This window comes from Centruroides vittatus, unplaced genomic scaffold (assembly GCF_030686945.1).
Source record: "Centruroides vittatus isolate TY-2023 unplaced genomic scaffold, ASM3068694v2 contig_1042, whole genome shotgun sequence".
Classification (NCBI taxonomy): Eukaryota; Metazoa; Arthropoda; class Arachnida; order Scorpiones; family Buthidae; genus Centruroides; species Centruroides vittatus.
The window spans coordinates 1,003,138-1,029,030 of record NW_027120674.1 but is presented as its reverse complement, the minus strand read 5'-3'; the positions used below and the strand labels follow the sequence as shown (position 1 = coordinate 1,029,030).

The following is a 25,893-nucleotide window of genomic DNA, read 5'->3' as shown; positions in this document are numbered from 1 at the left end:
GTAAAAGCTAAGAAATGAAAATTATAATTGCCTATTAAAGTATTTTCTGATATTACTAAATTTTAAAGAGTGCTATTTACAACAAAACTTGGTAGAAACTAAATGTTTGCAGATACTTTTCTCTCTCTCTTTAGTATTATTCAGTATTTTGCTAGAAATACCCAATAATAATAAATATTTGGTCTGGTGCCGGCACATACCGTGTTTCTCGAATTAGAGACGCTCCTAAAATTGCGTCGTCCTTTATTTAGAAACGCGGCTAATTGGACGGTAGAAAAAATAAAAGCACGAGGTCGTCTTTTGTACGCTACCGGTTCTTCTACTCGAACTTATAACTTTGAAATTAATTTTGCCGGAAAATACGCAATGCTCGAAACTTGTTATCGACCAAACTAATTCAAAAATTCTTCAAAGTTTGCTACCAACGATTCCAAAGACAGAGAAATTTTGACTGTTAAACCCCAGCGGGGATCCAAATTATTAAATGCAAATGCATTGATATAAGAGCAAGTAATTAAAAAAATTACAATAAATTTTTCTTGAATTACGAGTGAACACTTTTATTTAAAATTTGTTTGTTGTTTATTGTTTACTTAAATTTACTTTTGATTTTTGCAGGCCCAAAAAACTTGTTTTAGTATACTTAAGAAGATGGTGGAGTTATGGGGTAAGAATTATTTTTATGAAAAAACAAGTAATGTAATGATCTAGAATATTACATCAAAGTATGATCATTTTTTTAGAAATATAACAAATTTAAGTATGCTAAAGGCATCTTCATAAACTTATTCAGAACAAAATTTTTATATTTGCAAAGTCCAGCTATAGACAGACCATGAAGACCATAAACCCAAGTTCTGTCAAGTTTGAAATATACCCACAGTATTAGATGTACTGTGCATTTTGGGGTTTAACAATACGGTAGCCACATTATAAAACCCTAAAATGGAAGCCCCCGACCGATTTTACATACAGATCCGAATGCAAAGCCCTAGAAAAACTCTCTAATTTTGGGAGTTACGTTAATAAGCCGCGACAAAGAATACAATTTATGGAAAGCAAAAGTCGTTTGTATATATTTGTCGCTATTTTCGATTACTCGATTACAGGCCTTACGAGTTAGCCCGGTTATTTTTTTGATACCGTCTTCACAATCTTACCGAATACTGTAGAAGTGAAGAGCACTACAATATAGTCACACAATTCTTATTGACTCGAAACTAACTTTGCATTGTAAAGGTGACAAATTTCTTCAAATAAAAAATACTTTATGTTTTTTTTCTATCAATGTCTTCAAGATCTAGTCACTTAAACTCTGAAAAGGCTGCACCCGTATATTCAAATAATATATTATCCGTTTCTTTAAAAATTTAAGACAAGGAGAGAATTCAAAAATTCTGCATTTAGCTTATATATCATGAGAGAAACTACTATTAGTATTTCCTTAGTTGCAATTGTAATTTTACATCTATATGACGAACGAAAAGGGATATCGTGAGAAATAGATTGCTATTGTTAGTCTGACTTGTCACTCTAACAGTATTGGGTAAAGCATTGCGATAAATAGAAATACCTTGCATCGCAGAACGGAATTTTCATAGTAGACGATAAATTTTCTACCTTATATAATTAAGAATCAAGGCAACAGTTTATGCAAAAGCATCTCAAAAATCCTGTTTGTTCACAACAAAAGAAGAGGTCTCGAAGTTTTTCTTCGGATAAATATATATGCACCAAATCCCGCAAAATCTTTAATTAGTCTTTATTCTCTTGAGATAAATGCTTAAATTACAGCCAGTCGAGGTTTCTGCGAAAATAAATAAATTTCGACTGTTATTTAATCACTCGAACTTGTAGTAAATAAATATTCAAAATTTAAACATTTACGATGCAAAGCAAGGCGGCGACAAGCACGGCCGACTCGTTGCGAGTTAATTTTTGTTCGATTGCCCAGTATATTCTCAATTTATGTATCTTTATCTAAAATTAAATTCTATTCAATAAATCGGTTGTTATTTTTCAGGTGGTTCGGACGGTATCCCCGGTTTTGTCGATTTCATCTATAAATCGATTGTTCCTGCCTGTTTTGTAGCTCCTTTGAAGGATACCTTTGATCTGACGGATGCTCAGACAATTCTGGTATGTTCTTTTTACATATTTTTAGAGGAATTATGCTTTTATTTCTTTTGCGTTTTTAATAAATTTTGTTGTTGCGGTAATAGGCTTTGTCGGAAAGTGCTACGTGTCTAAAAACCATTCTAGATAAACGAGTAAGTAATTTCATATTCGACGGTTCTTCGTCAAATACTAATTTGCATTTCGACAATATATAAAAATATATTTTTTGTAGGGGGACGAATTTGTAAATTATCTGCAAAGTCGATATCTTCCGACTCTTCGAGTCTCGCCACAACAGATTCACGAATATTGTCAGGCTTTAAAATCGGATACAAAGGTTTTTAAAAATTATTTAAAGGTAATTAATTTAAATGATTCTAAAGCTTAAAATTTTCAAATTAATTTTAACATTTTTCGTGTTTTATTTCAGCTTTTTTTCCAACAAGCAAAATCATAGCAAATTGTAAATATATAAACAATATATATATAATGAAATTGTTGTACAGGTTTTATCCGTAAGACGACGTGCCTGAACCCCGCAAATGTTAACGTGAACCGCCGCAGACATTCCTCCGCGGGGAAACAAAATGTGGTATTTTGTAAATACAGAAATTGATTTTCTTCGAGCCCAAATCGCAAGTCTTTACAAAAATCAGCCAACCAAAGAGAGCTTTCGATCTGGCATGCCACACTTCCAGAAGAGTTTGTTGGAAACACGCTTCTCGCAACTACAGTGTGTTCCAATAAAATTGTCTGATGAAAAATATAATGTGCAAATAACTAAATAAATTGTGTAAAATGCCTTGAAAATATACAAGTTGTTGCTGTGTATAAAAATTCTGTTAAAATTTTTTTCCAGGAAATAAATTTTGAAATGAATTTATATATTTTTACTTCATTAACACTTACCTTAGTTCCTTACCCGTATGCTGACTGGTTTCAGTAATTTTACTATATTTTCTAATTAGGATAAAAAGTTTGACTGAAGCTAGGTAAAAAATGAAAACAGATTCTGATTTGTTGGACATTTATCTATATTACTTTCAATTTAGAGCAGCTATTCTCAACCTTCTTAGCTCCGCGACCCCCCCAACTAAGTACACTAGCATTCATCCCAGGCATTTTCTTAATGAGATTGGCATATAACAGTCTGACCTTTTCACACACGATGGCTTCCGTAACAGAATCGCCATCTAACTGTTTTTGATTGATCCAAATTAATAACAACTATTTGACGTCTTCAATTGTTTGCAATCTGTTTCATTAGCACATTCATGCCTTTTGCTACATTAGCCTCCTTTATTGCTTCCTTTTTTGCCACAATGGAACTTATCGTGGATGGCAACTTCCCATATATGTGACCGATTTCAGCAATCTTAATGCTGCTCTCATATTTTTCAATGATTTCCTTCAACTCAGTCGTGTTCCTGGCCTTCTTCGAAGGGCTGCTGGCTCTGGAAACTTTCTTTAGTCTCGTTATAGAGCTAAAAGGAAAGAAAAGTAATGGAATTGTTTGGCTAGATGCTTGGGTAATGCTCACACAATGAGAAACAACGCCACACCGAGCAGGAAAACACATGGGTCGCCCTTCGTTTTCGCATATTAGCAGTGAGGTCACGTGGGCATTCTGACAAAAACAGACAAATTTTTCATGGAAAAAATCAACGAAAACTGAGGTATTACTGTATATAAAATATTGATAATTTCTGTTTTACTTATCAAATGATGTTAAGTGATAGGATTAAAACTTTTTATAGTTTGGTAGGCATTCGTATCTTTGGCACTAGAAGTTTAGGAGATTCAGTGTTCCAATTCGCTTATTTTACAATTATCACACTTCACTGTAGACTTAGGAAAACATTTTAATGTTTGGGACAAAACCTTCTAAACTGCATACCAGTGTCATACTTTCGACATCCATTATGCCGGGCAGATTAAGCAACAGTTTTATTTCCATTCCAGCATGTGTTTGCACCAGCACAGTTTATCTACACAAAATTATGGTACTTTATAATTCCTCAAATTTAAATAAAATTCTTTAATAAGTAACAAAAGCTTGAGTCCTTAATGTAAAAAATTTTAAAATACTCTTAAAATTTATATTGTAATTAATTTAGAAACAAGACCAATGACAAGTTCTTCACTTGATCCACTTCCGAATATTATATTATATTCGGAAGTGGATGATAGGTCTTGAATTTTGTCAATTTGATCAAGTAGATATATACTCTAAATTGAATAAATTAGAATTAAATAGTAATTCAAATTCTTTCTATTCTAAGCTTATTTATATTTGGTTTAATGTACAAATGAATGAATTGTGAGACTGTTATTTTTATATTAAATTTTTTATTAAAGGTTAAGAGTATATTACATAGTAGTACAGAGTATATTAAAGGTTTTCAAAGGTTCACCTTTGAAAACCTTTTAATATACTCTGCATCACAATGCAAAACTACTATCGGGTTTGATCGGATAATTTAAATGACCTTAAAGTGAACGACAACGATAATCATAATGTTGTTACTTTCACCTACCTAGTAATCAACTATGAGCATGATAGGCATACATTATATTGATATAAGAAACCAGCTATATATAAGGGCACACATATAGCATATAGGTGCAATCAAAGCATCTATAAACTATTACATAACAGGAACGATCCAATGAACAGAGAGAGAGAGAGAGAATGCCTGGTATACATAAGGTTCCTTTAAGCAATGAAAGATTCCAGACGATGTAAACCAGGTCCTGGTTACATTGGATCTACAAAAAGGTCACTGAAAAAACAGATGACAAAACCTAGATAGGACCACGGATCTCTTATGAACTGTCATATCTACGTACGCAGTGGATGACATTATACCAAAATTAGATTGGGCCTCCGATAAGATTTGCTCTCTCTCTACCTAATAACTCAGAGAATTGGAAGCCCTCGAGATCTTTAAAGCGGCCGACTCGGAGGCCGTATTAATTGTAACGACGAGAAATGCATTTCTTATGCTTGGCAAGCGTATTTCAATAAGCATTTATGATTTAATTATATCAATCTTATACGCGCATCTGGAGATTTTGAATTTTGAAATACATTGTGTTCGTCAGACATTTCCATTTTTCGAATATTACCTAAAGATGATCTCGAAAGAAGATTGAAAACATTTGTTTTGCAGAGAAATAAAGCTGCTAGACTAGATAAAAGTATTGTGGTTATTTGAAATTGAAAATAGTTTAGTTAGAGAAGGTGGTTAGAATTATACTGCTTACTACTACTTTAAAAAAGCAAAGTCTGCTCTATACAGACTATATGATAGTCAAATTAGATAAACTACATTTACTCAAATATAAGACACCTTAATTTCTTCACGCTCACTCTCGATTTTTCTTGAAAAACCAGATAAATAGAGACAGGTTTACGTCAATATAATCGGTTCTGTTGACAAACTCATTTATTATTTATTTAAGGTAAAGTTATATATCACCATCTTCCATGGTATCGAAGTCAAACATCGCTTTGTGTCGGGCTCTTGTGAATTGACAGCAGATTCGATCTTTCTTGCATCTTTCCACACGCAATCATCTTCGATATTATTTGAACCATAAGAAATGCAACGTTTCTTGAAAGAGTGCTGCAGAACTTTTTCTGAGAATTTTAGCCGACCTCTTAAATGTTTAATGATTTTATTAGATTAGTATTCCCGATAGTAAAGTGACAGAGGAATAAGACGAACAACACTATAAGTCACTAATCATGATGTGTTAAATCTAAGATGCACCTTATTTTCAGATACTAAAAGTGCAAGTAAATAATGTAATTTGTTTAGTATTTTAAAAAGATTCTTGATGAATACAATTGGTACATACCTAACAAAGTAAATCAGAAATTCAAATTAATTATACTTGTTTTTGTAAAATTTTAATTCACGTACAATAAAATTTAAGAATATCGTTCGAAATTATTCATATCAAACTAGTATCCATGATTAATTTTGGAAGATTAACTTTAATTAATGAAAATACAGAAATTATTATTCTGACATGTATCGTACAAAAATCCATTGAAACTTTTTCGACATTTTTATTTGTAAATATTGCAATCAAATTTACTTTTACAGTAATAAATATAAAATTGGAATTTATAATTTTACTGAAATATAACACACGGAATAGTATACATTATATTTCTATCAATTATATAAACGTTTTTTACACAAAAACTGACATTGAAATGCCTTAGGAGGCTTAAAACGTGTTCATTTATATGTTAAATAAGAACATCGGTACACCTAGGATTCATTTTTTACATACATTCAGCATGAATAATTTTCAATTATTCTGAAATACAAACCAACAGTTAAAAACCTTCCAGTGATTTTCACACAACACTTTTCTCTTGGAGCCAGAAACAGTTTCAGCATAACTTCATGTACTTTTTTAGTTCGTATATTTTTTTTATACATATATATTTTCTTCATAAAAGCAAAATTTTATATTTAGTAACATAAATTAATTTTTATGATATACAATAAAAAACGCATTTATAAAATTGGAAATCACATCACGAGAATAAAGAATTTAATCCTTCTACTACCAATAGTCAACATTACCACGTACGTCAATTTCTTCCAAGTAAAACTAAAAATTATAATTAAACTACAGATAATATTCAAATGTATCAGGTAGCAGTTAAACCATCCCACTGATCTGGCACTGGTCCTTCTCTGAAGAAAAGAAAATTTTAATAAAACATTAAAACTAAAATAATCTTGATAATAATGAAGAGAAATCATTATTCACCAGCACACATTAAATCCAAAGAAATGTCTATTTAGTAAAATTTCAAGAAAATTATATATCATAGCTTTTATTGAGATATAAATATCTCAATCTCTAAACCAATTTTATTAAACTGTATAAGTAAATCTGTAATGATTACGAATAGCTGTTCTAAAGAATATATAAAAAATAAGATGATTTGTTTTTCTTCAAACACACACACAAGCAATAAAATCCATAATGCAGAATTATTTAAAATATTCACAACTAGCAGGTGGGCCCGGCGTTGCTCGGGCAAAAGTAACGATAGCGAAGAATAAGATTATTATGTTATAGTCAACCTTACCCATTTTCACAAAATGCAAGAATTGGGTCCCCGTTTCCAGACTAATTAGAGAATTTTTAGATGAGTCTAAAAATGTTCGATTGTTATATATATGTTCGATTTCCAGCAAAAATGAAAAAAACTGCATCTGCGTCTCGCACGTCGCTTTCTCTTAACAATTCCATTGTTACGTAACACTCCCATTGTTGATGGAAGTGTTAAGCCTTAATCCTGTCCCTCTCCCCGTGGGGAGAAATTTCGAAAAATCCCTTCTTAGTGTGCGTTCTCGTGACGTACCCTAACTGTGTATCAAATTTCAACTTTCAACTCCTAACCGTTTGGGCTCTGCACTGATTATTATTATTATTATTATGTTGGGTTAAGTGAGATATACTCGGTTAACACTGGTGGCTGTGTACTATGCCGGACCAAAGTCAAGGCATAGTAACCAAAACAGAAATTAAAGAAGTTTATCAGTGTGTGTGTCTGTATTCAGGAATTTTCTCACAATATGACATGTATTCAATATAGTGGCCTTCTGTAGTGTGATGTATGTGTTTCTATTCAATTGTAATGTGCCCAGGCTTTTGTGTAGTGTGTGTGGTATGACATCTGTAGAGGAGAGAACAACAGGTACAACAAGCACCCTATCCATCCTCCACAGATGCCTTATTTCCTGGGCGAGTTCTGTGTACTTGCTAATTTTTTCAGTGCATGCGTTTTGTATATTGTGAGTGCTTGGAATGGATATGTCTATAATGTATGTGATTTTATTGTGTTTGTCAATGAGTGTGATGTCTGGTCTGTTGTGGTAAATTGTTTTATCTGTGATTATGGCTCTGTCGTAGTACATTTTGTGCGTGTTGTTTTCCAATACTGTCTGTGGAATGTATTTGTAATATGGTTCGTGGATGTCTACTAATTTGTGTTTCCTTGCAAGCTCTTGGTGTATTATATTTGCTACTTGATTATGTCTGTGTAAATAATCTGTCTGTGCCAAGAGCTTGAAACCAGAGGTGATGTGTTGTATAGTTTCTGGCATGACGTGACATTTTCTGCATGTGTCATTTGTGAGTGTTGCATCTTTGAGTATGTGTTTTCTGTAGTTTTTAGTATTTATGACCTGATCCTGTATGGCGATCATGAATCCTTCCGTCTCCCCAAAGAGGCATCCCCGAGCTAACCAGCTGTTTGATGCAGTTTTGTCAACAAAATCATGGGCCAGATCGTAAGGATGCCTGCCATGGAGTGCCTTTCGAGCCCACGATTGCTTAATGGTGTCTATGCTTTTTATATGTTGTGTTGTGTCCATATTATGCGAGTGTAAGTTTAATGGTGTGTTATTCGAGTCTGCTAGAGTTACTGCTTTATGTAATTGTGATATTTCTTGTTTTTCATAAAAAAAACTCTCGCAGTAACTGTATTTGTTTGTAGTGAAGGTTAACTATGTCAATCAGGCCACGTCCGCCATCTTTACGTGGAAGGGTTAATCTTTCTGTGGCGGATTTAGGATGATGTTGTTTATGCTTAGTAAGTGTTGTTCTTGTTTTCCTTTGGAGTTGCTCAAGATCAGTGTGAGTCCAATGTATAACTCCAAAAGAATATGTGAGTACTGGGATGACATATGTGTTTATTGCTTTAACTGTGTGTTTTGCATTTAACTGTGTTCTGAGAATAGCATTTAACCTACTTTGGTATTCTTTAATTAATCTTTGCTTTATTTGTGTATGTTCTGTTAGTTTGGCCTGTTGGAATCCTAAATACTTGTAGAACTCGCCCTCTTCCATGGATTCAATAATGTCTCCATTTCCAAGTGCGAAATCTTCTTTCTTCAGGATTCCTTTTTCTATGTGAAGTGTTTTGCATTTATCTAGGCCAAATTCCATTTGTATGTCCTTGGTGTATGAATGTGTGATTTGTAGGAGTTGATGAAGTTGTTTTTGTGTGGATGCATAAAGTTTTATGTCATCCATGTACATGAGATGTGACAGTGTATACTGTGTTGTTTTTTCATGCCTGATATTGTAACCATATTGCGTGTTGTTTAACATGTTGGATAATGGATTCAAGGCTAGGCAGAACCAGAGAGGACTCAAGGAATCTCCTTGAAAAATTCCTCGCCTAATAAAAATTTGGTTTGTTTGTATGGAAGTGTTACTAACCCTGAGATGTAGTGTTGTTCTCCAGTGCTGCATAGTGTTTTGGAAGAATGCAATGAGTGATGGATGTATTTTGTACATGTGTAGGATATGTAGCAGCCAACTGTGTGGAACACTGTCGAATGCTTTTCTGTAGTCTATATATGCCATGTGTATGTTTCTGTGTTGTTTGTGTGCTTGCCGTAGAATGACTGAATCTATGAGTAACTGTTCATTGCATCCCTTGTGATTTCTACGGCAACCTTTTTGTTGTTCTGTTAGAATGTCGTGTTCTTCAACATGTTTGTATATTTTGTTTGCAATACAGGATGTCAATAATTTGTAGAGTGTTGGAAGACATGTAATTGGTCTGTATTGTGTGGGGTCTGTGGTATTGTTGTTTTTAGGTTTCATGTAGGTGATGCCCTGAGTAAGAAAATTTGGCATGTCTTGTGGATTGATGATGATGTGTGTTAGATGTTTAGCTAGTTCCTGGTGCAGTGATGTAAACTTTTTGTACCAGAAATTGTGAATGTTGTCTACACCAGGTGTCTTCCAGTTGTGTGTTCTGTTAACAGTGTATTGGAAATTATGTATGTTTATTTCAGCACAGGGCATAGTTGGTATGTTGTGCAAGTTTCTGTTCTCCTCCTCGATCCAGCCTGCTTCAGCATTGTGCACGACAGCACTGGACCAAAGAGAAGACCAATATGTTGTGAGTTCTTCTTCTGTTGGTGTGCCACTGTGCTGTGTATCAGTGTTTGCTTTGTTATTAATTTGTCTGTAAAAGAGTTTTTCATTGTTTGTAAATAATTTATTTTGTTGTTTTCGTAGTGTACATGTTTTGTATTGTTTGAGTCTACGTGCTTTGGCAGCAAGTTTTTGTTTTAGTGTATCAATGTATTCTGTAATGCGTGTGTTGTGATGTTCATGTTTTGTGTGTGTTTTTATTTTCTTGAAAATGTTTTTGAGCTGTTTCCTTAATTTGGGTGTTATGTTGTTTTTAGTGTATCGTGTCAGCCTGCCTAATTGCTGTCTAATGTCATTTATTTGTGTTTCTATTCTTCTCTGCCAGGCAGGCTTGTAATAGAATTTTGTTTTCTGTATATTTGTCTGTGATTGTGCTTTCAGTCCATGGTGTGTCACTACTGTGACTGCCCCAGCATAAACTAATGTATGAATGTCTGCGAGTGTAGAAATTGAATGAATGTAGTGTGGTAGTAAGTGAGTGTTTACATAATTTAGTGTTTTTCCTACTTCCTTCGACGTGTTGATTTTTGGTATTCGTGGTCGTTGTGTGGGATCTGTGCCTGTATATTTAGTGAGTGTTTCCTGAAATATAAGTGAGAGCGTATTAACTAAATCCATGTCTATGTTATCAGTGATGGAAGAGGAAGTGTCTGTAGTATCATTAGTGCTAATTGTTGTATGTGTGTTATTATCAATGCTTGTTACTGGATTATCCTGACAGGTTACATGATCTTCATTAATGTTAGATGTTTCTGTCTGTTGATGTATTTGATCAGCAACCTGTTGTTTGAAAAGTTCAAGTGTTGTTTGTGGAATAAGGTTGTTGTGTATAATTGTTCTTTTTTGATCAACAACCCTTTGTTTGGTGACAGTGAGATGAGGATACTGTTGTGTGAATCTATGGTGTAGTTGTTGTCTGTATGCTGTCATGTTTGTTTCGAGTTTTGTGATCGTGTAGTAAGTACGGATGATAAACTCATTCATTTCTACCGTCCATTTCATCCGTTGGCATGGTTTTCCAGCCTTTGTGGTCTGTGGATGCATTGCCACAGAAACACCAAGGCTGGGTTGGTTCCTCACATCTGTTGAGGGCATTGCAGTAGCCATGCTTGGGCCGGTGCTGCTTTCGCCACCGGTAACCAGGGGAGACTGTGGCCTATTTTTCGAACGTGAGCCTCTGCCTAACTCACGAACGCGGACCTTGTTAACCCGGGCGACGTCCGAGCCGGTATCACATTTGGATCTGGTTACTACCATAATACGTATCTCCACAGAATGTGGGTGTGTGGTCACTCTTAGCTTCATTTTTCCCCATAGACCTTACTGGCATGGGTGTCCCTACCAGGAGCTTGTGCTCCAGCCTGCATTGCCCTATGGATCAGTAAAATTACTGGGCTCTCCCACCACGACCAGGTGGTGACCATGGGAGAGTTATTATTATTATTATTATTATTATTATTATAATTAACTCATCTCAATTATATATATAGATTAAAAGACTGGAAATTTTTAATTTCATATAATGGGAACACAATATTACATACGAGGGCTATTTTTTAAATAAGGTCTGTTTGTGAATGAGAGTGAGAATGAGGCGCAATTGCAGCAGTGTGCATGAGCATCTGCTTTCAGCATGCTTTGCACATGTTTAGATGGCATTTGCAGCTGTATAGTCTGTCTGTGTGCTGAGCTGTAAAAGTTTATAATGTTTAAGAAAATTGAGTCGCCCGCCGACTGTAAGATACGATCTGTTATTCGATTTCAGCACGAAAGATCATGGTAACTGTCTTTTGGGACAGGAAAGAGACTTTGTTGTGCTTCTTGGCATAAAATCCACTAACAATCAATTCCGATGCTTATTGTGTGACCTTGAAAAAACTCTGCTGTGTCATACAAGCCTAATGTCTTCCGGTGGCAGGCGGCAGATTTCTTTGAAGTCGGAATTTTAAAAATTTTTGAGCGGTATGACAAATGTTTGAACAAAAATGGAAATTATGTAGAAAAGTGGATAAAAGTATGTAGAATATGGGAAAAAATATATTTTAACGAGATTTACAGTATTTTTCTTCTTATCAAAAAATGGACTTTAATTAAAAAATGCCCTTTGTAGAATGGACCTTTATTAGGCTTTTCCTACCTAGGCTTACCAGATAAAAACTTGTGAATGGAAGATAAATTGTTGACACAATCAACTCAGCAGCAGTCAAATTTGCCAACAAAAACTATAATTAAAACATTTATGTGAAATGAGGTAATGATTTTATAAAACTAATTTATGGGTAATATAAAAGATGAAAAGTCAACTATGGTTAATTAAATACTGTCTTTAATAATAGTTGTGCCTCAGGTCGCGGAGGTGAATAGTATTTAACATAGGACTTTGTTCAGTATGCTTAATTGTCATAGTGCATTTACGATGTCTCTGACGTACAAGGTCATGGAGATGTATTGAAGAAACTTGAGAGGAATGCAACGTTGTATATGATTTAACTTTAATTTGTAAAACTTGTGTATATATAGGTATGTTTTAAATCAAAAAACTTTTTATGTAATTTTTAAAAAATTGTGTATATTATATATGTGTTGTATACTCCTTTAATATTTTAGTAGGCTGAAGAGGGGCTTGGGAGCCTGAAACGTGTATCAACTGAAGTTGATACGTCACACGTATTCAGTCGTATCAACTGTCGTATCAACAGTCGTATCAACTGAATAAAAGATGAGAAAACCACCACGTGTCTTAATTTATAGCACTTTATTGTGTTTGAAGCAACAAAATTTATATGAAAGTTATTTCATAAACATAATTTTCTTGAAATTTTAAGATGATGTCACACACATTTTATATAAAATCTTATTACATTTTATTATAATAATAATAATTAATATAGTAATTAATGTTTGTTATTTTGGATGATTTCTTAACACAGTAGAGCGTCGTTTATCCGAAAGCCGATCAACCGAAAGCTTTCCAGTCGGACTGTGTCGTGCTGAATCGAACATTTTTGATACTAGATTAACTTCTAAAGTATAATTTTTTTTGTTTTTATATTTTTCAATATATTTAATTTGTTTGTACAAAATAAAGAAATAATTTTTAACGATACAATAGCCACAATTATTATTATAAAAATTTTTGTTAGGCTTAAAATCGATGAAAATTCAACGCAAAGCGACACGCAACGGAGAAAAATTTCAACATGGGATAGGTTAATATATTTTTTAGCACATAATCGGTTATTCGAAAAATAACTTAACCAAACAACCCCAGTCCCCAATTGATTCGGATAAACGATGCTCTACTGTATTTTAAAAAATAAAAAAAGATCTGATTTAAATCTTTCCCTTAATTTTAGTTTGCCCTTTCATATTTTTAATATCTGAAATTCATTAAAAGACATTCTGCATATAAAACAAAAAATTTTATTAATTGTACCTTCTCTATGTGAATTTACTTATAAAACTTACAATTTTGAAAAATTAAAAATCTATACAGATCATGTCACATATCTCAGCAGGACAGTATTTTGTTGGGACTATGACAAGTCCACTTTAGTTACAAAAAAAGGGGGTTTTGAACTTGAAAACTTTCAAAGATTTCTCAAACAATCTATTCCCTTCACTAAGCAAATAGATAAAAAATGCACAGTAGCCAGATATGTATAGTTTCATACATACAAGTAATTTTTAAACATTCTTTTTAAGTAGATATTCATATTTAATTAAGGTAGAAAATTCTTATCAGAAAACATGGACATTCATTATTTTCTCACTTGATATCTAGTTCACATCAAATGCAGAATTTCTGACAATCATATAAATTACTGGTCTGTAAATTTTTAATGCAATACTATAGTTACTATTGTGTCAAACTCAGGCAAAATAATTTGATAAATTAATAAAATTTATTTTATAAACATGACTGAAATCATCATTGAATTAAAAGATACAATGCTGTATACAAATAATGTCTGAACAGCTGTCTGAAAACTTCCACAATCTGGAATATCTCTGGTTCCCAATGGTGTTGGATTAAAAGGATTTGTAATTTTCAAAATAATTTTTGTCACAGTTATCACATTCTGTTTATTTCCACATAAATATGTAAAAACGTTAAAAATCCCTCTTGTAACGGTATTGTTTATGTAATCATTTTTACCAGGGACAAATCCTGACCAAAAATTTTGGGCATGCTCAAAAATTTTGGGCATGCTATAATAAGAATAATAGGACTATTCTCTAGCACTAAACAATAGGCAGAAATGTTATTTGGTATGAATAAAAAAGTATGAACTATTATAAAGCCCATTATATCTACACGTGAAATATATGAAATATTATAAGTAGCAGATGAGCCCAGCGTTGCTTGGGCAAAAAGTAACGGTAGCGAAGATTAAGGTTATTAGATTATAGCCGATCTTACCCATTTTCACTGGGTACAAAAATTAGGTCACCTTCTTCCTAGGCTAATTAAAGAATTTTTAGATGGGTCAAAAATATGTTTGAATTCCTGCAAAAATGCAAAGCTCCAAATCTAACTGATGATAACCTTACTTGAATAAAATGATTAATTTTAAATTCTAAAATCTAAAAACCTTGTTTGGAACATATTTTAAATTCAATATTTTGTATTTTTCAAATTTTCGAATTTGGAATTAATTCAAATATTTGTTCTAATTTCTTTATTTTGGGTTTATTGTTTTTGGGTTACCCGAAAAAGTGGAAATGATTAAAATATTTATTAATTACCAAAATGTATACTATATGTGCCACTATTTATTTTCCTTCTTTATTATTTACACTTTATACTGACTAAAACTCTCTCTCTCTTCTCCTCTTTCCCCAGGGAGAAGGATAGAATTTCCAAAAATTCCTTCTTAGTCTACATCCTCGTGGCGTGTACCAAATTTCAACTTTCAACTCCTAACTGTTTGGGCTCTGCACTTATTATTATTATTACAACCCATCTCGATTATATTATAAGATGAAAAAGTATTAAAAGTTTATGATGATAATTCAAATTTTGTGGGCCCTTGACACTGGGGGTCCAGGGTTTAAGCCTATTAATCTCTGTGTATATTCGCCCCTGTATACAATACATGTATGCTGACTGGTTACGCAAGCTTTTGATACAATCTGGCCATGTTAAATGCTTCGAATGACGTCATGTGCACGCACTTGTTTGCTGCGGCAAACCTCCATACAAGCAAGCAATTGAGTTCCTGCAAGCATCGCACTGACTTAAAACGGCTAGCCGCCAGTGTAAAAGGAAACAAATGATAAAAGAGTTTACACGTTAGAATAAATTATTATTGGCATATTTGTTCTCATGTAAAAAATATATTGACAGTCAAAACTTTCTCTTAAGCATGCAGCACATGCTAAGCAAGCCCAGAGAATTCGCCCGATTTTTACATACAGTATTTAAGCAGACAAGTTCCTAGTAAAGAAGATTGATTCCACTACTGAATACTGTGTTCTGGTAGTGTGAAAGAGATGGACATGAAAACAAGATATTCATCTAATTATAGTATTTTAAGAATACTTTTAATATCTATGCTAGTTGTGTTTTTGATCTTTATCATCAAAACTACACAAAGATTACAGGCAATCAAAGATTGGCAACTAATCAAAAGTGTGAAAACAAAGAACAGTATCTTATTAAAGCAGAAATTTTATTTTCTTTATTTTATATAAATATTTTCAGATACTTATTTTTCTCCATCTTCAGATTAAAATAAGTATAAAAAAACACTTGATGTATGTTTGTACTTTGTGCATCAGCATGAAATAATTTAAATACAATATGCCTGAGTTTTAATGGGAGTATGCAGTTTTGCCACATTTTATTAAATTATCATCCTAGTCTTCAGAGGTAATTTATTTTTATATTAGTGTCTATGCTATGATCATGTCAATGCATTTTGCATTAACGTAAAACTTGCTGCGATGATGACATGTTAACATTAATTTGTTTGTAATTTAAATCATTGCCAATGTGCAAATTGATGTTCAGACTTTCAAACTGAAAAGTAGCAATCATCTAAAAATGGAGAAAAATAAAATCTCAGAGTATTTTTGCTGTAAAAAAATAAAAATTTGCTTTAAAAAATTAAAATTTTTATTTTATTTAAGAAGTTGAACAACAACATTATATTACACCAAATGTGCTAATCACAGCATATAATCTGATACAATCAACCCAATAATTACTTCAAATATCAAATAAACAGCAAGATACCTTTATTGGGCTATAAAGGACAAATAATAATCATCATCAACTAGTTTGGCTAGAGGTAGGCAGTTAAAGCAAAACATTTTTACTTATTTTATTTGTGTAAATTACAAACACACACCATGCAAAACATTATGACCATGTGCTAAAATGCTGTTGCTTCACTATATGCTGCTAAAACAGCCTGGACTTCCATCTCAATTATAAGGACATTAATTCCATCTCATATGCAAGGAGAATGTGCTATGAACTCCAATGAAATCTTTACATATGCTCCTATACTGGAACTAAGTTTTGTTTTATGCAATGGTATCACATATAAAAGCTTTTTAATCAGCAAATAGTGTGTGTGCTTGAGTGTATGTGAGTATTTTATGTAAAGTATGTCTAGATGACATATAAAACTGTATCCAATTGTATTGTAATATCAGAATTTTAAACATAATTCTAATAAATTGTTTATTTTATATTCTTTGCAATTTTTTCCAATGGTGGTTATTTAAGACAATCAAAAACGTTTGTGTTTTAAATTAAATTACACTGCTGACCTTGAATGTCTTCTTGAATGAATAGAATTAATGAAAAACACATCTGTGGTTTTATTTCTCTCATTGACAATGCAAAGTTTAATTATAATTGTTCATATTACAATCAAACAAGAAACGTGTTACCTCTCAAATATAGCCTTTAAAATCATTCCACTCTCTCTATATCTATCTTCATTAGCAATTGCAGCTTGTTTCCATCTAAAATTTAAAAAAAAATCTTAAAATCAATGTTTTTCAAAATACATCTTCCAAAAGATGATATAAATTTTTTAAACTAAATTGGTATGTGATAATAACTGGAAAATTAAATGAAATGATGATATTTGAGTCCTGTATGCTGATACTTGATAAATAAGTTTAAAAGATGATTTACAAATGTTTTTATTAAAGTTATAGGAGAAAAAAATAAATAAACTTCTAAAAAACAAAAAACCCACATTCTTTTTACTACAGATTTCAAACAGTTTTAAAAAGTAAGTTATTAAGTAAATATAAATAGTAAAAGAAAAAAAAAAAAGAACTGGGTGATGACTGGTTTAATTATTTTTTTCTTTGTCATTATAATATGGCTAGTTTTGTTTATAAGAAAATTATATAGAGCATACAAAACTTATTATTTAAATTGCAAAGTCATTTATTTATTTACAAAGTCCTTTATTTACTGCAAATTTATGGAAATGTTTTGAACAATGTTGTAAATAGTGATAAAATTTTAATCAATTTTCATAAATACAGTACAATTCACAAAATATATCTTAACATAATATCAATAATTCAATTACCTGATTATTTTTCTAAGAAAATGGAAATTTTATTTAACATTAGTTGGCTATGATCAATAAGAAACTAATCCAGAATTGAATTTACAGTTTTGATGTGTGCTACGTATTTTAACAAAAGTTATGTAAGGAAGAAAAATTTCAAAATTACAAGGATTTTTCAGATGTTCTGAAGAAATACAATGAATATCAGATTCAATCTTCATTAAAAGATCAGTAAAACTCTATGAACAAAATACTACTTAAACATTTTTAGAAGTCCAAACTTTATTTGGATTAAACATTTTTTGAGACTAACATCCCATTACAAAGATGGGACATTGGTCTTGAAAAACATTTAATTCTAATAAAAATTCCCAAAAATTGTTTAGTCACATTTTTCTTCATATTGTTTTACTATAATTGAAGTGAAATATATACAAGTTGTTAAGTTCGATATTCAATTTAACAAAATTGTAACACGTGTGTGTATGTTACGTAGTGTTGATGTAGAGTCCACAGCTCTGTCACACGTGTCAGGTGTGTTGTGTAACTATAGACTTGGGAATGCGGGGAGAGATCTTCCTGCCTAGAGAGGGAAAAATTGTGCTTTTCCTTTGGTGTGGCCGGGCAGTGCTGACCAGAGTGTGTGGCTGTGTGGCTGGCAAAGAACCAGTGTTGTGCCTTTATTAATTAATTGTCAGGTGCCTGAGTGTTACTCGCTTGTGGAGTGCCAGTGTGTTACTCACTAGTGTTGAGAATAAATTACAAATAGTTTTGTTGTTGTGTTATAAATAATTTGTGTACTGTGTTTAGAACGTGTAAACAGAAACATGTTAAAACATTTTACTCAAGTACTGATATATATTTAACAATGGAGGAAAAAATTAAATAGTATTGAATTCTGTAATTGATACACAGTATATGAGAAAATATTAATTAAATTTTTCACAAACTTCAATCTAGAAAACATCAATATGTAACTTACTTTTGTCTTACGGCTCTCCAACGTTCCATATGTTTGCTCATTAAAAATTCTTTAGAAGGAGCACCTTGATCATCCTATTAAAAATATTTATTATTATTTCTTTTTGTTTCTTAATAAAAACAAATGAATAAAATTAAAAAATTAAAAATTATATATACAGTGGAACCTGATTAGCTTGAATCAGTTGGGAGAAATTTAGACTTTTGAGTTAAAAAGTTTGAGTAACAGAGGTTTGGCTAAAAATTAAGATTTTGCGCATCGGTTTATTGGTGACTGTAAACTACCTATACAACTAGAAATTCCCCTGTCAAGCATGACAGAATACTTTTTATGAGAAAGTATAGATTGAAGAATTGAGAAGAGCAGAGATTTCAAGAAATTCAAGAAGAGTTGCTAATATTTCTATAAATTAAGAAATTTATACTATTTGTTGTAACGTAAAGAGCAACAAAACAAAATTTCACCTGGAGTGGACAGAAATAGGAGGAGTTATAGAGAATTCACTTACCCACACAAACAGATGATGGCCTTTATATTAAAATATTAAAATCTTTCTTTATACACTACATTCTGAGTAAACACTATATTGTCTTTTAAAAGGTTTTCTTGCTGTCTTCCTTTAGTAATAGACAACTTAATATTGTTTCAGTTTCTTGAATGAAATAAAACAACATAGAGTTGACCAATTTTTATTTATGCTTTCCCCTAGGCATTTTTTTTGTTTTTTTTTCTTTTTTGACAAAATAGTGAGACTTTTTAATTCCATGTTGATAAAACAAAGCTGAATTGTATGTACGTTAGACAAGCGATAACATTTTGTAAATAATGGGCTCATTAGATCGTTACTTCTGATTAGATAACAGAACGCCATGTGGTCACTATGGAAAGGTTTTTTTTTTTACATTTGTTATAAAACTGACACAATGCAGCTATCTTTTTTTTTTAAAGTTTAAATTTTAAATTTAATGAAGCATTTTGGTGATTGCACTTACTTCACAGTGATGTCATCGTGATGTAAGTGCAATCACCGATCTGAAATCAATAAAATGTGTATCCTAAAGCTAATATTTCCACAAAATAAGTAGCCTACACTTTCCGTCAGAACATAAAATGAATATAATCAAAATTTCATCTGGATTGGATAAAAAATTGCAGGAGTTATAAGGAATTCACACACGTGCACATAGATGACTACTTTTCTATTAGTAATAATTCCACAAGTCTTATTATGTAGAATCAGCATATAACTCCTATAACTCCTGCAATTTTTATCCAATCCAGATTAAATTTTGGTTATATTCATTTTATGTTCTGACGGAAAGTGTAGGCTACTTATTTTGTGGAAATATTAGCTATAGAATAAACATGTACAAATTATATAGCACTGAAGAGGGATTGAGAGGTCACCCAAAATGCATATGTAGAAGAAAGAATTGAATAAATTGTGTTTTAACCTTTGAATATTTTACTTGCTGAATGAAATACTATACATATAAATATAAGGTTATTCAGTTAAAATTTGTTTCAGCCTCCTATTAAATTCACAGTGCTGCTTTTTCTATGAGAGCACTGCAATTTCTACTGAAGATCTTTTAACAATGTACATGGAGCAATGCTGCAGTTCCAAAATGGCAGATCTCAGTGTAGTTGTTGGAATGTTTTGCAATTTATTTCATTTGAAACATTTTAAAATTAATTTATTTCTGCAATACAATGCCTTGTTTGAGAGGTAAATTTAATAATTTAAATCTAGTGTATACAACTCCTTCTAGCAACATTTTGTCAAGTTTTGCAAGTTTGCAAGCAGCAAGTTTTTGTCAAATCTGATTTTATTTTACTAATGAGTATTTTAAAAGAAAAATTAGTTCAAACATTGATTCATGGGTGACCAAAACCTTATAACTTTACCATCACATCATATAAAAATTCAACTTTGCACATTTCTACCATGGAAGCAGCCATCTTTGTTATAGAAAGAAAAGCAACTGAAACAAGCACTGCAGATTTAACCTCAAGCCAGTGAGACCATTGCGAGGATTGCTGCATGAAGTGCTTCAAGAAAATAACTTTAGCAACACTCAATGGCATTGCTTAGCAGTGCTTAATTTAACAACAATCTGTTTTGCTTGTTTACAGTTGCTCTTGGTAAAACAACTGCACAGTAAGAATTTTTTTTGCTAATTGGCTCTCTATCTGTTAGCTATCTGCTGATTCAAAGTAATTCATGCAACAAGCCTAGTTTATTCTTTATATCTGAGATAAGGTTCAATTTAGTCTGTAGTTTATATGATAACACATGTAAATAAATCATCATTATAGAATTGTCACAAAAATTGTTTGAATTCAAATTTCACTTTAAAAATTTCTAATTATTAGACACTACTTTCTAATTGTTTTTACTTACTGAACAGATGACAAATTCTTCCTGTTCTCTAGGAATGGGTGATGGTATTCTAAGATCTTTTATTTCTCCATTTTCAGTTTTAACATGCTTTAATGGTGCAGGCAACTGACTGATTAATTTTGTTTTGCATTCATCCTAAAATTTGATATTTTATAAAAATTCAATTAGATATTCTATATATAAATTTGTAAAAAAATAATCATATTTATTGTAATATAAAAGATGGTCAATTCTAATTAATTTAAATAAGTTAAATTAATATTTTCGTGCATATGATTCATCTTTATTTCTTTAACTTAAATACAAACTGAATGTGCATGAAATTTTATTCACAGATTTCATTCTAATATCTAATACAAGAGAAAATGTTTTAAAATGTTTTCTGTTTTGAATTCTAAAATAAAACTTAAAAACGTTTGGTGCATCAGAGGATAATTAAATGCATTTAATTAATGCCATCTTTTTTTGATTAAGTTTAGAATAATGCAAAAATAAAAGTTATTTCAATTTGAAACATATAAAAATAAAAATAAGATGTTAAATAAACTTAATTATAAAATGAAACTGTAAAAATTTTATTCGTATTCTTTCTTTTTCAAATTTTTACAGTATAATTAGATACAGCACTTTGAAAGTAAAGAAAGCTTATAAATTATATTTTGGAACTTTATATAAAATAATTTGCATGAAATATTCAAACTTTAACATAAAACACTGTAAGAAAATATTAAAAATAACTGAGTTTGCATAGTAACTATGAGATTCAAACTGGAACAGGTAACACAAACAGAAAATATACACCTTACTTGCTTTTCCAGCAGTTTGGAATGATTTTTTCAAACATTTTTGGCTTTTTTGAGAAGCCTTCTTCATAGGCTTACCATAATATTTTTTTCTCAAACCGGGACAATTATGAGAAAATATTCACAACAGAAAATAAAGCCTACTGGGATAAGTACCTATAACTAAAAAGGCTATATAAAAAGTTGTTAACAAAAAACAACAAGTTAAAAGCCATTTTTAATAACTCAACTCAACATACCTTATTATTAAGAAGTTGTTAATATTTATCACTAGTGTAAACTTTCTTTAAAAATTCTTTGTCACTTAAATCGGTACCTTTAAAATATGACAACATATTTGGAGGAGGTTCCTATTACTACTAAGCTTGCCTTATGTTTTGCACATTTTAAGTGATTTTTAACGTCTGAACACCCATGAGTTACTGAAAATTCTGAAAAGCACAGTTCATATTTCACTTTGTCAATATGATCGCAAACTTTTTCAAAAACGGATAATCCGTTTTAATTCATCAGTAAACACATGGTTTTTTTTTGGCACTTTGGAGATTAAATTAATTTAATGTACAGTACAAAATAATCACAAATGCCGACTAGCAATCTGAACTCAACTAAGGGCATGCCCAACAATGACATAGACAGTGTAAGTTTCAGTGTTGCCAACTCTAATTGTAACAAAATATTTAAAAAATAAAATAAAAATATCTGAATCTCATAGGTTACATGCTATTATAAATTCTATGAGAAAATATCTGGATGAAAAAATAAAACATTAAATTCATTAGGCCACATACTGTAAATTTTGGGGGAAAACATCTAGACAACATTAAAAGTGCTTAGATCTATATACAAAATATTTATATTAGCAACAGTGAGTGTAACAGAGGGAATATTTTCGTTGCCAAATTGCAATTTTACCTGAGGTTGCACTATTTTTACTTCTTGTATATTTGACATTTTGAAAATTTTATCAAATAACCGAGACAAAATGACAAACTGGCCAAGACCCAGGGACCACATCATCAAACTGGGACAGTCCCAGTCAAAGCAGGACATCTAGTAAGCCTACTTCTTCAGGATATCTATTTAAAATGTTGATGTTTTAATTTTTAAAGTTTGTTATGGATTCTATCTTTGGAATGTTCTTTAAATATATTTTTTTTTTCTTTTGAGTGGTACTGGGGTGCATGCACTAGGTCTCATATTCTAGCTGGTCATTGGGCTTCCTTCTTCTCAAGGGGTTGTCATATGACGATTGTCAGGCCATTTGTAGTGACTCGCTATTTCTGTAATTGATGCTTTGGCTCATTAAACCTGTTTTGAAGAATTTTAATTTTTGTAAAGTCCTTAGACAGTGCTCTTCAAATGTTAAAAAAATTAAAAGATTGACTTTCTAAACAGAAGATATCCCGAAGAAGGCTTCTCAAGAAAGCCAAAAATGTTTGGAAAAAACATTCCAAACTGCTGGAAAAGTAAGTAAGGTATATATTTTCTGTTTGTTTGTATAAAACAATACAAAATATATAATTTGACAAAAGACATAATATATAATTATTAATAATTTAATTCTTTTTTAGATCTGAATTTTAAACTATACATAATAAAACTTATTACCATTTTATTTCTAAGAAACAGCTTAGAAATAATAATGATACCAAGCTTAAGCTTAGAAACTAAATTATTAATAAATTATTAAAAATTATAATTATTAATTTAGTTAAGAGATGGTGCCTAATGTCTACCTAATAATTAATACAAAGCAAATTACTTTGTATTAATTATTTAAAATTAGTGCAATTATAGCCTGATCATTTAGGCAACCATTGGATGTTTCTAAATTATTAATGCTTTAAACAAAATATATGTGCAGTTTATCATTGAATATTTTTAATTTATGAAACTTTTTCAATGAATAATAGAATTATAATTCATCTAATCAAATAAAGCCACTGACAATTTTTCTGAAAAATTAACAATGTAGTTTTTAAACTAACTTTTATGTCTTCATGTAATTCTTGTGAAACTGATGATGATGATGACTGATTGTGACCATGAATACTATTACTATTTGGCTGATTATGAATCCAGGCTCTACATACAGGATAGAGTGGAGTATTTTCAGAAAAAGGAGCTAAATCAACACTTCTGTCGTATAATTTCAAAATATATGAATCTAAAACAAAAATTTTAGATAAGTTTATAAAATTTTCAATCAAATTTGAAAAAATACAATATAATAAAATCAAATAATAAACCTTTTATTATTATAAATGCAATACTAACTTGTGTTTTTTGTTGTAACATCATCTTTTCTTCGTCTCTTGCGTTGAGTTCTATGAGTTTGTTTCTTTGTTGGTGATGTCACAGGAGATGGTTCTCTAAAGATAAAATTTTTAAATGTTATTAATTAATTGTAAGAACCATAATTGCCTTAAAAATAGTGTTTGATAGATTTGAAATATAAAATTATTTGATTATTGGTTATTCAATGTAAAATATATTTGCTTGTGCCAACGATAGATCTGACACCCAGCAGTATTAGCGTGAACTACATAATGGCAGCTGCTATGGGTATAAAGTCTGTTATCTGTTAGAATTAGAAAGTGTAAGCAGCCTGGGACAGGGGTCAATCTCGACTGACCGCTTACTCAGCACGGGAGATTAAACCCGATCTCGACATCCAAGGATAGCTATTCGAATTGGATTCGAATCGTTAGATCACCACTTCGTCAGGATTCCCGACACCAGTTAAGATAAAATTTATTTTAATCTCGCATCCTAACTCACGATAAAAATCACTTAAAACACTTCTTAAATAAGGAAGGCTTAAAATTTAGCGAGTGGGGAGTGCATAGGTAAGTCGATAGGAGTCCATTGAGAGAACTAGAGTCAAGTCCAATTAACAAACTAACAAATACTTTAATTAATAAACAACAAGAATACAAATGGACTATTTGATTAGAATCTAACTATGATTCAACCTTAAAGTTAAATCCCTAACTGTGAGATTGAGAGAGAATTTACACAAAATACTGATTATAATACCTCCATATTATTGGCTTGAAAACCTTCTGTCCTTTAGGCAGAAGTTACTTGTATGAGGAGCTATGGCACTAAGTTAAACAAGAGGGTACAATGATGTGCTGATGTGCCTCGAGTTTGGCATGCATCTGCTATATATATACTCAAGTTCTCCTCCAATGGAGATTAATATTTTAGACCATCTGACTGAGTGTCATGCTGAGTCTTTTGATTTAGTCAGCTCCTTAGTCATGGGTGATAAAGACCTCTCTCAAAAACTGACTGTCAACACAGGAAACATTTGTTCCTTGTTCTCTTTGATAAAAATATTGAAATATTACATTTAATTTCAAAATATTTTCTATGAACTTTAAGAACATTTTAGCTCAAAATATTCAGAATCTCACAAAAGTGTTTAACCTATCTAATATAGATCATTGTCACATTTAATATTATAAATGCTCCAAAATGGAACATACCATTTTCAAATATTTTACATATTTAAAATTCAAAAAAATAAAATAAATAAATAAATAAAACATAGAAAACAAAGCTAACTAGAAAGAAACATGATTTAAGGGTTTTAAGTCCCATTCTTTTTTCTATTATATATTTCCACACTGTTGGAAGCACATTAGCATCCCTAGCATTTAGGCAATGATTTTTCATTTTACTTTTGTAAATTTCCATCTTTTCCATCACCAATGCAATGGATGAAGAGTGCACTGTTTTAATGACTTTACTATCTTCTTCCCATTTTACAATCACTCCTTCAGTCTGCGCCATAATCACCAATATTGTGTTGTTGTGTCATTTGTCAATATTGTATCTAATGCTCTTTTTCTTATAAAAACTCAAGAATGGTCTATAAAAGAGCACCCAATATCTATAGCTTGCTATGGAATGATAAAGACAGTGTAAAAAAAGAAGAGAAAGCTGGGGTAGGCCTATATAAAATTCCATTTGAAAATCAACAGTTAGGAATCAAAAAAGATTATGCAGGTGTGACTAGAAGAAACCTGGCGGTACATC

At 31.4% G+C, this 25,893-nt stretch overlaps 2 protein-coding genes across 4 annotated transcripts in view; one reads left to right on the top strand and one right to left on the bottom strand.

The window, feature by feature from the left end:
* The window catches only part of LOC136969976 (exportin-T-like), a 62,460-nt gene extending 59,463 nt beyond the window's left edge, over positions 1-2,997 (top strand). For 2 of the 3 annotated variants that reach the window (XM_067264347.1, XM_067264338.1), the window contains exons 23-27: positions 619-667; positions 2,024-2,139; positions 2,223-2,270; positions 2,351-2,476; positions 2,549-2,997. In XM_067264347.1, the coding sequence (XP_067120448.1) occupies positions 619-667; positions 2,024-2,139; positions 2,223-2,270; positions 2,351-2,476; positions 2,549-2,575 (366 nt within the window). In that variant the 3' untranslated portion in view covers positions 2,576-2,997. The remainder of the gene's footprint in view (positions 1-618; positions 668-2,023; positions 2,140-2,222; positions 2,271-2,350; positions 2,477-2,548) is intronic. The other variant, XM_067264340.1, reaches the window with a different exon arrangement.
* A 3,183-nt stretch (positions 2,998-6,180) lies between these two features.
* The window catches only part of mip40 (Myb-interacting protein 40), a 49,955-nt gene continuing 30,242 nt past the window's right edge, over positions 6,181-25,893 (bottom strand). The window contains exons 4-9 of the mRNA XM_067264381.1: positions 24,124-24,218; positions 23,835-24,013; positions 21,041-21,175; positions 18,637-18,710; positions 17,014-17,088; positions 6,181-6,839 (exon numbers count right to left, since the gene is read on the bottom strand). Coding sequence (XP_067120482.1) covers positions 6,794-6,839; positions 17,014-17,088; positions 18,637-18,710; positions 21,041-21,175; positions 23,835-24,013; positions 24,124-24,218 — 604 coding nt within the window. The 3' untranslated portion in view covers positions 6,181-6,793. The remainder of the gene's footprint in view (positions 6,840-17,013; positions 17,089-18,636; positions 18,711-21,040; positions 21,176-23,834; positions 24,014-24,123; positions 24,219-25,893) is intronic.